This window comes from Leptidea sinapis, chromosome 11, assembly GCF_905404315.1.
Source record: "Leptidea sinapis chromosome 11, ilLepSina1.1, whole genome shotgun sequence".
NCBI lineage: Eukaryota > Metazoa > Arthropoda > Insecta > Lepidoptera > Pieridae > Leptidea > Leptidea sinapis.
The window spans coordinates 9,770,891-9,784,478 of NC_066275.1; the positions used below are offsets into that span (position 1 = coordinate 9,770,891).

The 13,588-nt window shown below is 34.8% G+C and overlaps 1 protein-coding gene across 1 annotated transcript in view; it reads right to left on the minus strand.

Moving 5' to 3' along the window:
- Window positions 1-682: 682 nt before the first annotated feature.
- The window catches only part of LOC126966839 (IQ and ubiquitin-like domain-containing protein), a 34,046-nt gene continuing 21,140 nt past the window's right edge, over window positions 683-13,588 (minus strand). Inside the window, exons 2-6 of the mRNA XM_050811101.1 lie at window positions 4,258-5,179; window positions 4,066-4,178; window positions 3,070-3,278; window positions 2,031-2,160; window positions 683-1,902 (exon numbers count right to left, since the gene is read on the minus strand). Coding sequence (XP_050667058.1) covers window positions 772-1,902; window positions 2,031-2,160; window positions 3,070-3,278; window positions 4,066-4,178; window positions 4,258-5,179 — 2,505 coding nt within the window. The 3' untranslated portion in view covers window positions 683-771. The remainder of the gene's footprint in view (window positions 1,903-2,030; window positions 2,161-3,069; window positions 3,279-4,065; window positions 4,179-4,257; window positions 5,180-13,588) is intronic.

The window sequence follows — 13,588 nt, forward strand, 5'->3', positions numbered from 1 at the left end:
GTGTGCCTACACAACACTCTTTCACTGATATATTGAGACATGCTCGCATAATAGACCAGTGCTGAAGCCGATGAAAATGATAAAAAGTGAAAAAAAAAATAGTAGGATGAAACTTATTGAATAAGGAAGAGAATATGTATATCAATCATGACAGGGGGGGGGGGGTATTTAGGGTAAATAACGATTTATCTTGATTTCGAAAAAGATAAATGGCAAAGTTGTAGGTAATAAAAAGATCTACAACTTTTGCTAGGACTTAAAACACCCCCACCCTTCCACTTCCCGACCTCAGATCGCCCGTAATTTATTTTTCCTTTCATTTTTGTTATATTCTCGTCCTTTTCCAACAGGTTTCATCCTACCATTATTTTTTTTTGTTTTAAATAATTATCTACCATGGTCTATTACATTTAGCGTATGTTTCGTTCCAATTGGTGTGTAAATAAAAATTGTTGGTTATTAGAGCATCTACTAACTATTGGCTTCTTATCCAGCTATCAAAAGTTACCCAAATTCATAGCATAAATCATGTCCTACCTACCCATTACCTTTAAATTATCAACTTTTAAGAATGAAATAGGTAGGTAGTGCCTACCTAGTGTGATATTTTCAATATATCATGCATTGATGGAAAAAAATTAAATAACGAAAAATTACAAAACAAGTAACATATTATGTTTAGATAAAAGTTAATACTAATAACACGTAAAAAAGTAGGTATGTATATTGTAACATGATTTGCAATTTAATAAATAAAAAGGAGTTATTAAATTAAATTCTATCGACGGCACTTACTCTAGCTACAGCAGGAGCCTTTACGTTAGTCCAATCACCACTCTCAGTGAAGTGCTTATTTACAACTAAAAGTTGCTCAAAATCAGCCTTTGCCAGTTTGTGTATGGTCAGCACTTTCTGCACAAGTTCTTCGTCGTAGACGTCCTCTGGGTGTTCAAGTTTAATGTGAGCCTTCATTTCCTGTAGGGTTACAAGAAAACAATTCCATGGAGACCAGTCTTCCTCGACTCGCCAACGGCATAATCTCAATTCAAATAAATCACTGCATTCACTGATAGCCGAGTGTGCGTGCCACAACTTTTCTACTATGAAATATATATCCTTCTCTTGCAAAACAAATGCCAACGAACCCCAACATTTTCGCCTTCTCTCATCGCGCTGGACAGCCCTCAATATAAATTTGTAAGGAGTCATGTCGACCCAAGATCTCTCATTGACATCTTTCCATGAACACGATGTACATACAAAGAAACCTGTCATTTTAGCATTCAGTGGGAAGTCTTTATAAATTTTCACTTGGTGGCACATTTCGCAAAAGTGTAATCTATGATTTTGCATTTCTCTATAGTCTCGAATATCTTTACATTTTGTTACACCCGAATTGAGTTCAGATGTTTTGAGTAATTGAAATATAGACGTTGATATTCTTCGCCTCAGAAATGCAAGCTGGTGATCATTACAGCGTCTAATCAGTAGGTCACACTCTCTGTCTAAAAGCGATATTATATCCTCAGCTAAAGGATGTCGAAACTCCTGTAAGGCATACTTCATGTCTACAAGTAATTCCATTCTTTCGTTTGTTTCCATGTCGTCACGTAGAAATGAACAGTACAATTCCTTAAGTTTTCTAGCTCTCTGAATTTCAATAGTGTCCATAGTTATGAGTTTTCCATCGCGCCCGTACCACGCAACGGGTTTGGATAGTTCTTCTAAAAACTTCTTTTCTTTAATTTTTCTAACATCTTCCTTAACTTTAATTCTGTAATCTTCAATACAACGTAGTAACTCTACTTCTTTGTCTAAAAGAAGTGTAAATTCAGCTATCTTAGGCCCTTTAGAATGTAGTTGTGATATTCTTGCAATTTCAGCGTGTTTCCAACGATCCACCTGCAAGAATTTATTGTAAAATAGGTGTAACTGAAATGGGAAGTACACACAATTCTAAAATTTTGTTAATCATAGACAAACCCAGTTTTTCAATATTATAAAAAAGTATTTCAATTGTAAATAAATACCATTGAATAAAGTTGATCAAAATCTTCTCTTGTTTTCGGATATGTTTTTGTAATCAAATCTCTTTTAAGTCTTCGTTCAATAGCTTCACGCTCTAATCTTTCTTCTTCTTTAATTTTGCGAATTCTCTCCCTAAAATAATAAAATAGATTGTACATTACATGTTTTCATTGTTCAAGCATCTAACATATTGTGTATCTAAGCTTAGTTTCGGTCGGGAACCCACCAAAATATTATTCTTTAGTTTTTTTTTTTATGATAATAAGGGACGAGACGAGCAGGACGTTCAGCTGATGGTAATTGATACGCCATGCCCATTACAACGCAGTGCCGATCAGGATTCTCAAAAAACCCAAAAATTCGCGCTCGTCACCTTGAGACATAAGATGTTAAGCCTCATTTGCCCAGTAATTTCACTGCACCCATTACTGCTTCACGGCAGAAATAGGCGCCGTTGTGGTACCCATAATCTAGCCGGCTTCCTGTGCAAAGGAGCCTCCCACTGGTGTGCACAGGAGCCTCCCACTGGTCTAACAGATAACAATAATTTTCGACAGATAAAAGCGATAACGAATAAATAACAGTATTATTTAGTAAGGTTTTTGTTCATAAAAAATGGACTGGTCCCTTAAAGAGAGACTTTTTATAACCGTTTAAGTAAGTCCCTTATTTGAAGGGACGACGCATATACCTATGTAATACACTTGATAATGGTTTACCCAAGAAAGAAGAGTTCATGCAATATCGCCCAACTGTTGCGCCACTTATAAAGTAGGTATTAATATAAATATGTTGTTGATTCATTGCAATAATTGTAATTAACGGAAGATTTAGGTACCAGTGGGAGGCTCCTGTGCACACTTAACTTCTTATGTCTCAAGGTGACGAGCGCAGTTGTAGTGCCGTTCAGAGTTTTTGGGTTTTTCAATAATCAGGCAGAGCGGGTCAATTACCACCAGCTGAACATCCTGCTGGTCTCGTCCCTTATTATCATTTAAAAAGAAGATTTGAAACATATAGACTATATAAACTACTACTTACATGCATTGATTTAACCAATTGTGGACCTTTTGTCTGAATTGATAATGTCTGAAACTGCGCTGAATCACAGTAGCATAATGAGCGTGATTCAATCTTGTTATCATCTCATCGTACGTTTCGTAAGGCTTTGGTATTACGATTTTGTCAGTCACGTTTGGTATATAAGCCTGGACTGTATTCATTTGAGTAGCCCGACTATACGGTGTATCCTGGAAAAATAAGAAATGATTGAAGAATAGATATGGAAATACGATATTAAGGCGAAGGGTAAGCAGAAAACACGCAAACAAGGCATTTTTAGACAAGTTTATTAGTGAAATTACACTATTTGGAGCTATGAACACTATTTTAGCATATAACACATACATTAAGGCTTATTTGTAGCTTTCTAATGTTTGCTGTTGGTTATAAGTTAACACTCCAGAGCTATTTTGAACTACCACTTTTCATTGCAGTTAAACAAGTTTTTTCTCGGCATGACGCATTTGTTTAGTACTATTCTCAGAAAAGGTATTTATATATCTTGTACTTTTTTTGTGTAGGTACATTTATTCAGATTAGTAATCAATAATGAGAATTGTAAGCATATAAACTGTTTGCGCCTGTTAAAATATTACGATTTCCACGCAGGAATTTTGAAAATGTTGGCTTTGTTACATAGATCGCTGGCCGGCAGCCGTGAACTCATATCGCTCAAGGTCGCTAGCATTTAGTGTCGCCTTAGGCTCAACATTTCATCTTTCGATTACAATGTACGCTTTCTTGTTGAAAAGGTTGTCTTTATGATCAATGGATTTTTTTAATTATTTTTACGAAACGGTGTAATCCAGAAAGTTTTAGGCGATACGTAGGAACATAATCTAGAGCAAAAAATATGAATGGGACAGCAATCAAGTCTTGACCACTTTTGCGTCGTCGAAAAGAGCGGGAAGTGACACTATAAGAGCTATCTGCTTTTCTACTTATTATAAAAACAAATAATAAGATAGTTCTTACGTGGATTTTTTCTCGCATTTCAGCAGTTTGTGTATCACGGCAGGTTTTGTTCTCCGGTAGCAATTTTTCTGGCTTCTGCGGTGTCTGCGTATAGGCATGATGGTAAACAGCTCCTGAAATAGTAAAAGCAGAATAATTGAAAACATTTTCATTAATATGGGCTTTATATGCAAACTAAGTACAAGTCTATACCTGTGTGGACATTTCTAAAACCCCCTAGGAATGGTTTCTTCATAGGCTTCGAGAAGATCTCGACATTAATATGTTTATGTCTCGATCCGAAAGGTACGCAGACCGATATGATATCGTTTAAAGGAATTTCTTTATAAAGCTTGTCCAAATTCAACTTTACGTTATCCTTCATTAACAGCTCAACTTCTACATTCCCATAGTTGTCATAATCTAAATCTAGAAGTGCCATTCGATCTTTAAGTGGATGATCCTCTCTTAGTAAAATTATATTATTGGGATCTACTTGGAATAATCCACCAAGATTCTTTTTAACTTCATGTATTTTCATGATCGAGTGATATGATCTAGTAAATATTGCGCTTTGATTACGAATGTTAAATTTAATCGCAATGAACGCCATAGTTTTCTTCTTTGGAATGATTGATTGAAGAAGTTCATGGACGAAGGATTCATTTGGTATAGCCTTCAAGGAAAACTCTTCAGCATCCTTTGTGTATACGTCTAATGCTAGATTCCCTTGGGGATCAGGATTTAAATCTGATAATAGACTAGTGTCCTTTAGAACATCTCGATTTTTGGCTAGCAGTAAATTGCTATTGGAAACTGATAGCAGTTTTGCCAATTTTCTTTTAACATATTGAACTGGCGTATTAGCGGGGAAGACTTTTTGATACACTTCATTGGGATGAAGGGGAGATTTGAATGTTGTCAGTATGTGACTTGTAGGGCATTTAAATTTTTCTGCATCTCTAGCACAGGGTGCAGTTTTATATCTTGATGACGGATCTTCCCTCGAGGTGGTAAAACATTTGAATGGTGGTGCTGTAATCAACTTCTCTCGACCCAATTCACACTGACAACTGACCACACCCTTAACGCAGTCCGATTTTTGAATGATTCCAATCATTTTGTTCCGGTCCCTCTGAAGACAAACAAAATTCTTGCTTATTTAGAGTATATCTTGTCACACTGATTTGATAAAATATAAATTCTAAAAAAGTATGATGTTGAAAACATCAAATAATTGGTAATAAATTGACATGATATTTACTTAGAAACTGTTGCTATGCGACAAACATTTACGTAACAGCAAAACTTCAGCAAAATGGTAATTGATAAGGGCTAACCCAGTCTCATATGATATTTTTTTATGTGTGCAAACACACACATTAATGTATTTGGATATCTGACTGATTGTTAAGCTATTCTACGACGCGGCTGGATTGATTTTGACGGATCTTTCATTGATAGATGATCATGTCATAAAATAAAACTAAAACCCTTGAGTAAATGCGGCAATGTGGCATGTTCCAAATTTCAGCTTTGTTTTTATTCAAATATATGTAAAAAGATAACATGGGAGGACGTATAGCTTGTATGATAAAAGTTTGTATGGAAATTGCAACAGTGAACAGGCGATAAGAATGACTTATCGGGTATATTGGGACTGCTTCAGATTATTGACAGCTAATTACTGACAGTAGAAGGTAGTAATTTATATTTAGTAATTGATCTATGCATAACGAATTGTGTGCGATAATCGAAAGTAGCGCAGTGTGGTTTACCAGAATATTCTGACATTAGCAACGAGTCCAAGGAGTTGACTTCTTATGGCGTTGTTTTCTGGTCGACAGTAGGTACATAGGTATTCTGAATAAGCGAATATACCAGGTCTGTTTCATAAGAGCACGAACAACGACGTAGTGATCAACGTCTTAATATTCCATCCAAATAACAATTCAAATCAATATTACCTTATTCGTTTAGGTTAAAACATTCAGCAATGTTATGTTTGACATTTACCTAAGTTTAAGTTAAACCATTACTTCGGGATATTATCGAAAGGTATCGTAAGGAAAAGGTCTCAATTCGAATTTAAATATTTTTATTCAAAATATGATTTTAAATCACTTATTGAATTTCAAAAAACTACCACCCATTCGAATAGAAACTCAGCGGGCTTTTTTTAATAAAATATGGTATACAGTGTAAAATCTTTCGATAAACAGTTGACCTTTTGGATTTTGACAGAAGGCGTACCAATCTCAATCAAAGCGTGATATTTGGGGAGCTGGCGAGGGATCTTCGATAGATATTAGGATCTGAGAACGCAATGAATGGCGTTCTGGCAAGCCCGTGACTAGGTCTCACAAGAACATGGAGGGAGAAATAGACATTTAAATGCCCAGCTAGGGCATTTAAATGTCTATTTCCATGATATGGAAATCCAAAACATCCCTGTTCGTGTATACTGTTTGGGAGATGTTGACTCTGCTGAGTCTAGACTCTATAACTTTTATGGTTGGAAACCGTGGTCTGTAATGCGACTGTGTTGGTGGAATGAAAAATACGTCAAAGAACGGAAGAGGTATTCCATTGTATATCCGCATATATACCTACTATTATTATTGACTCAAATATCCGCATAGCATATAAAAGATTCGGCCGAGTATCGTTAATTTTCTCCTATGAATTGAAGAGTTACTTAGTCATGGATCCCATTATCAGAGCATAACCAAACTCTTATCAAAATACCCTTGAAGTGATTGATTTGATACCATTCCAATAAAAAAGAATCATCGAAATCGGTCGACGCTAAATTGAGTTATTCGTCCATCTTTATTTTTTTAGACTTAAGTATATGGTTTTCTCATGGATGCCATTGTAAGAACTGCAGAAATTGAAATAGGACCACACTAGAAGCACCAGCTTTCATATAAATAAAGAATCATCAAAATCGGCTCACCCAGTCGAATGTTCCGTGGTAACAAACAAAACAATAAATACCGTCGAATTGAGAACCACTTACTTTTTGAAGTCGGTTAAAAAATATAAATAAACCAGAAGAGTTATTGAGTACATAGATCCATAATTTCACATAACTGTTTGTTTCAAGATATTTACAGGCAAAAATCTACAATTAGAAATATTAATACCACAACAGCAAATTGCGAATTGCAAATGCCGCCTTGGAATGACTATAACGAAGATATTATTAAAACGATCATATTGCAACTGCCGGATCTTAACTTCTTTGTGTAACAATATTTAATAAAAGCTTTATTACAAATCCTGCACACAATGCCTCGGGGTCTTGTTTAGAGTTAAAAAATAAGAGAGGAAGTCATAAAAAAATAATTAATTGTTCAGCGCTTTACGCTGTAAGACGGTTCCTTTGATCGTCTTCACAACAAACAGTAATTCCACAACGCTACGCTCTTTTTTACCTCTGCTTCAGATTATTGACAGCTAATTACTGACAGTAGAAGGTAGTAATTTATATTTAGTAATTGATCTATGCATAACGAATTGTGTGCGATAATCGAAAGTAGCGCAGTGTGGTTTACCAGAATATTCTGACATCAGCAACGAGTCCAAGGAGTTGACTTCTTATGGCGTTGTTTTCTGGTCGACAGTAGGTACATAGGTATTCTGAATAAGCGAATATACCAGGTCTGTTTCATAAGAGCACGAACAACGACGTAGTGATCAACGTCTTAATATTCCATCCAAATAACAATTCAAATCAATATTACCTTATTCGTTTAGGTTAAAACATTCAGCAATGTTATGTTTGACATTTACCTAAGTTTAAGTTAAACCATTACTTCGGGATATTATCGAAAGGTATCGTAAGGAAAAGGTCTCAATTCGAATTTAAATATTTTTATTCAAAATATGATTTTAAATCACTTATTGAATTTCAAAAAACTACCACCCATTCGAATAGAAACTCAGCGGGCTTTTTTTAATAAAATATGGTATACAGTGTAAAATCTTTCGATAAACAGTTGACCTTTTGGATTTTGACAGAAGGCGTACCAATCTCAATCAAAGCGTGATATTTGGGGAGCTGGCGAGGGATCTTCGATAGATATTAGGATCTGAGAACGCAATGAATGGCGTTCTGGCAAGCCCGTGACTAGGTCTCACAAGAACATGGAGGGAGAAATAGACATTTAAATGCCCAGCTAGGGCATTTAAATGTCTATTTCCATGATATGGAAATCCAAAACATCCCTGTTCGTGTATACTGTTTGGGAGATGTTGACTCTGCTGAGTCTAGACTCTATAACTTTTATGGTTGGAAACCGTGGTCTGTAATGCGACTGTGTTGGTGGAATGAAAAATACGTCAAAGAACGGAAGAGGTATTCCATTGTATATCCGCATATATACCTACTATTATTATTGACTCAAATATCCGCATAGCATATAAAAGATTCGGCCGAGTATCGTTAATTTTCTCCTATGAATTGAAGAGTTACTTAGTCATGGATCCCATTATCAGAGCATAACCAAACTCTTATCAAAATACCCTTGAAGTGATTGATTTGATACCATTCCAATAAAAAAGAATCATCGAAATCGGTCGACGCTAAATTGAGTTATTCGTCCATCTTTATTTTTTTAGACTTAAGTATATGGTTTTCTCATGGATGCCATTGTAAGAACTGCAGAAATTGAAATAGGACCACACTAGAAGCACCAGCTTTCATATAAATAAAGAATCATCAAAATCGGCTCACCCAGTCGAATGTTCCGTGGTAACAAACAAAACAATAAATACCGTCGAATTGAGAACCACTTACTTTTTGAAGTCGGTTAAAAAATATAAATAAACCAGAAGAGTTATTGAGTACATAGATCCATAATTTCACATAACTGTTTGTTTCAAGATATTTACAGGTAAAAATCTACAGTTACAAATATTAATACCACTTGCCAAATTGCAAATGCCGCCTTGGAATGACCATAACGAAGATATTATTAAAACGATCATATTGCAACTGCCGGATCTTAACTTCTTTGTGTAACAATATTTAATAAAAGCTTTATTACAAATCCTGCACACAATGCCTCGGGGTCTTGTTTAGAGTTAAAAAATAAGAGAGGAAGTCATAAAAAAAGAATTAATTGTTCAGCGCTTTACGCTGTAAGACGGTTCCTTTGATCGTTTTCACAACAAACAGTAATTCCACAACGCTACGCTCTTTTTTACCTCTTCCTACCTTATTACTAAAACTCTTATTATTTCCCAACAACAAGACTATAATTTTATGACTAGTACTGAGACTATAAGTAAATGTAAGTTTCAAACGATCGTATTATTGATTCCGTTATTGCGGGACCAGCGATTGATGGTTAAAAGTTAATAAAAATTGAGAAAACAATAAAATTACAGCGCAATAAAAGAACGAATGTGTAGAGCATAGCTGGCGTCATATTAAATTCCTACGAAAACATAAAAATGATTTTCGATCGTAAAACTATAATTTACAGACGTAAAATTGTGCTGAGATTTTCCGTTCCAAAGCTATGAATGTCAGAACAAGGAAATCTCTATTTTTTTATTTATTTGTCTTCTACCTATTAAGTATAAGTAATATCCGAACGACCGAGCCTTACTCGGATTTTTAACAATGTACAAAACATGAACAAAAAAAAAACTAATACGACATCTGGATTCAAACCGGGGTCTTCTGCTTTCCGGATCACCCAATCCCATCTGAGCTATTTTAGTCTTGTATATAGTGGCGAAAGTGTGTGCGCGCGCCGAAAGAGTAGACAGCGTCTCTTTACGCTCCGTGAATAAATTATATTTATATTACTATAAACAGTTTCTCTAAATAAAAAAAGTGTAAAATACTCAAATACGTACTATAAGTTAATAAAGTATTATAATAAATAGTGCCAAAAACAATTATTTAATTGCAAAAACACTTAAAACTCCAAGACCAGTGCAGTGAATAAATAAAAAAAACCATGACCTACGACACATAAGACGTCTAATAGCGAGCACTTCGCTCAGAGAACGGCAAGTCTCACGAACCGGTTCTAGTTCACAAACATCGTCGCCGAGTCGAGTGTACGTCATCGTGCTACCCCAGCTACGAAACAAGTATCTGGCGCTACGTAGCGACCTACGCAATACTACGTCTCGCTTAAACGAACCGCTACGCTCCACTATAGTCCACGGGCGAATACAACTTTAAGAATCAACATGGAATCGCAATTACAATTGTTTTTTGACAAAATAAAGACAGAAATGAACAACCAAACTAAAGAAATTTTATCACAAATAGACGAAAAATTAAAACCTCTAGTACTCGAAATTGAAGAATTAAAAAGAGATAACAGTAATCTAAAAAACAAATTGGAAATGTACGAGCGCAAAGAAAGGAAGAAAAACTTAATAATTTTCGGCATAAAAGAAATGGAACAATCACAGAAACAATTATTAGAATGGACAGTCGAAAAATTTAAAAATGAAATGCTAATAAATGTTACCAACAGGGATATTGACAACATTTTTCGAATTGGAAAAGGAGAAAAAGGTAAGCCCAGACCAATATTAATATCCTTTACAAATTATTGGTTGAGAAATGATCTACTAAAAAATCAAAGAAAATTGAAAGATGCTTACATCACAGAAGATTTCCCCAAGGAAGTACTAGCAATAAGAAAACAACTACAGGAAAAAATGATGGAAGAAAGAAAGAAAGGAAACTTCGCGGTAATAAGTTATGACAAACTAATAATCAAGGAAGGTAAACACAGAAACCAGAAGAACCGCAAAAGAAAAGAATTGACATCACCAGAGGTAGCACAAAATCCGCGAAAGCAATACGCTTCATATAACAAAAAAACTACAACGAATACAAGTCTCGTCAACGCTTTCGATTTAATACGCTGCAGATCAGATTCATATCCATCCTCATCAAAACAACAAAACACAGGAGAGCACAGTAGTTAGCAAATAGCAATCGGCCACCAAAACAACCCGCACACAAAAGAACAAGTAAGTAACCATAATATTAGAAAAACATTTCCCAACCCGAGTGGTCTTCGTGGGAAATTAGACCAATACCCTCCATCTAAAACGTACATACAAAATTGTAAGACTAACCCAAGAAACAATCTACTAAGGATATGTACATACAATGTAAGATCCTTATCATCTTATGAAAGGTACCTAGAGTTATCACACGCTCTTGAAAACATCAATTTCGACGTAATGGGACTCTCTGAAGTAAGAAGGAACAACTGCAACATCGAAGAGTACACTGACCATATATTATGTTACATAGGAGAGACTAAAGGCTTATACGGAGTCGGATTCCTTATAAATAAAACTCATAAAAACAATATAGTAAACTATAAAGGAATCTCGGAAAGAGTAGCCCTCCTACAGTTAAAATTCGCAAAGCTATATCTTTCTATCATACAAGTATATGCCCCAACTGAGAAAGCACCGGAAAATGAAATAGAAATGTTCTATGATAACATCAGAACGGCTCTCGACCTATCGCACGGTACTATACTCATTATAGGAGATTTTAACGCAAAGATAGGAATGCCGAAAGAACATGAATACCCTATTATGGGCAGATACGGTTATGGTAAACGTAATGAAAGAGGTGAGCAACTTATCTCATTTGCAAATGAATTCAAAATGTCAATAATGAACACGTACTTCAAAAAAAAAGAGAGTAGAAAATGGACGTGGATATCTCCAAACCAATTAACAAAAAATGAAATTGACTTTATATTATGTAGCAAACCAAAACTTATTACAAATATAGAAGTTACTACAAATATTAACTTTGCTTCAGACCATAGACCCCTACGCGCTACATTAAACATTGGAACTCAAAAGAAGAAAAGAACAAACTTTAAAACAACTTTAAAGCACCCGACCACACTAGAAGAAATAGAACTATATATCACACAACTAAAGAAATGTTTATCAGAATTCGAGCAAGGAAAACAAAACACAAATAATGTACAAACATATTACGATACATTGGAAAAAGCTATTACCAAGGGATTAAATTTAAAACTAAATACAAAAAAGTCAAAAAATATCTTAAATGACACAACAAAAAGCCTATTGAAAAAAAGATCAGAACTTATAAAAACAAAACCTAAAGATAGAAAAACTAGAAATGAACTTAGTAAAATATTCAAAGAAACAAAAAAATCAATTAAACAAGACTACGAAATATATAGAAAAAGAATAATAGAAACCAATCTGGCTAAATATAGAAGTACAAAACGGGCAAAGAAAGAATTAATATCACATAAAAAATGGATCCAAAAACTGAGTAGGGGATCAATAGAAACGAATTCAAGAATAGACATACTAGAACAGGCTACTGACTACTACAGGAAGCTATATAAATGTACGAATGGACACACAGAAAATGAAATTTTCGAGTACTCAAATATTACCGACACTGATGTTATGGAAATCAAAGACACGGAAGTTATAAAACACATAAAACAAATGAAATTGAATAAAAGTCCTGGTCCGGATGGAATCACGACCGAAGCTATAAGAATAGGAATACCCGCCATAACAACTCATCTCACTCGACTTTTTAACTTAATATTAACCACAGAAACCATACCCTTGCAGTGGACTATTTCAGAAATAATACTGTTATACAAAAAAGGAGACCCTCATAATATAACTAACTATAGACCCATTAGTCTTATGTCTAGTATTTATAAACTGTTTGCATCAATAATACTAAGCCGGATCACAGAACGCATAGATGCCACACAACCCAAAGAACAGGCTGGCTTCCGATCCGGTTTCTCAACAATGGATCATATAATAACAAATAATTGAGAAGTACAAAGAATATAATAAAACCCTCTACATAGCCTTTGTGGACTACAGCAAAGCTTTCGATAGCATTAGCCACACAGCCATATGGAATACTCTAAATAATCTAAAGGTCAACTCAAAATACATAAAGATAATAAAAAATATATATATGAACAGTGTTTGCAAAGTTAAATTAGAAACTAAAGGAAAAGACATCAGGATTGAAAGAGGAGTCAGACAAGGAGACCCACTGTCTCCTAAATTATTCATAGCCGTACTAGAAGAAGTTTTTAACAACATAAACTGGGTGAATAGAGGTATTATGATCAACAAAGATTTCTTAAGTCATCTTCGATTTGCCGACGATATAGTCATCTTTAATGAGAACCCAAAGCAACTGGAATCTATGGTTAATCAGTTACATGAAGCAAGTGCCATAGTAGGCTTGGAAATGAATTTTGAGAAAACAAAAATTATGACAAATGGTCTATCAGTACCAATAAGCGCCGGATCACAAACACTTGACTTTGTGAATGAATATATATACCTAGGAAAGCTGATATCCTTCAATAAAATAAGTCATGAAGAGGAAATAAACCGACGAATAAATCTAGCCTGGAAAAAATATTGGAGCCAGAAGGAAATTTTAAAAGGAAACTACAGCTTGGAATTCAAAAAAACGGTAATGGAATCCTGTGTTCATCCAACTTTGTTA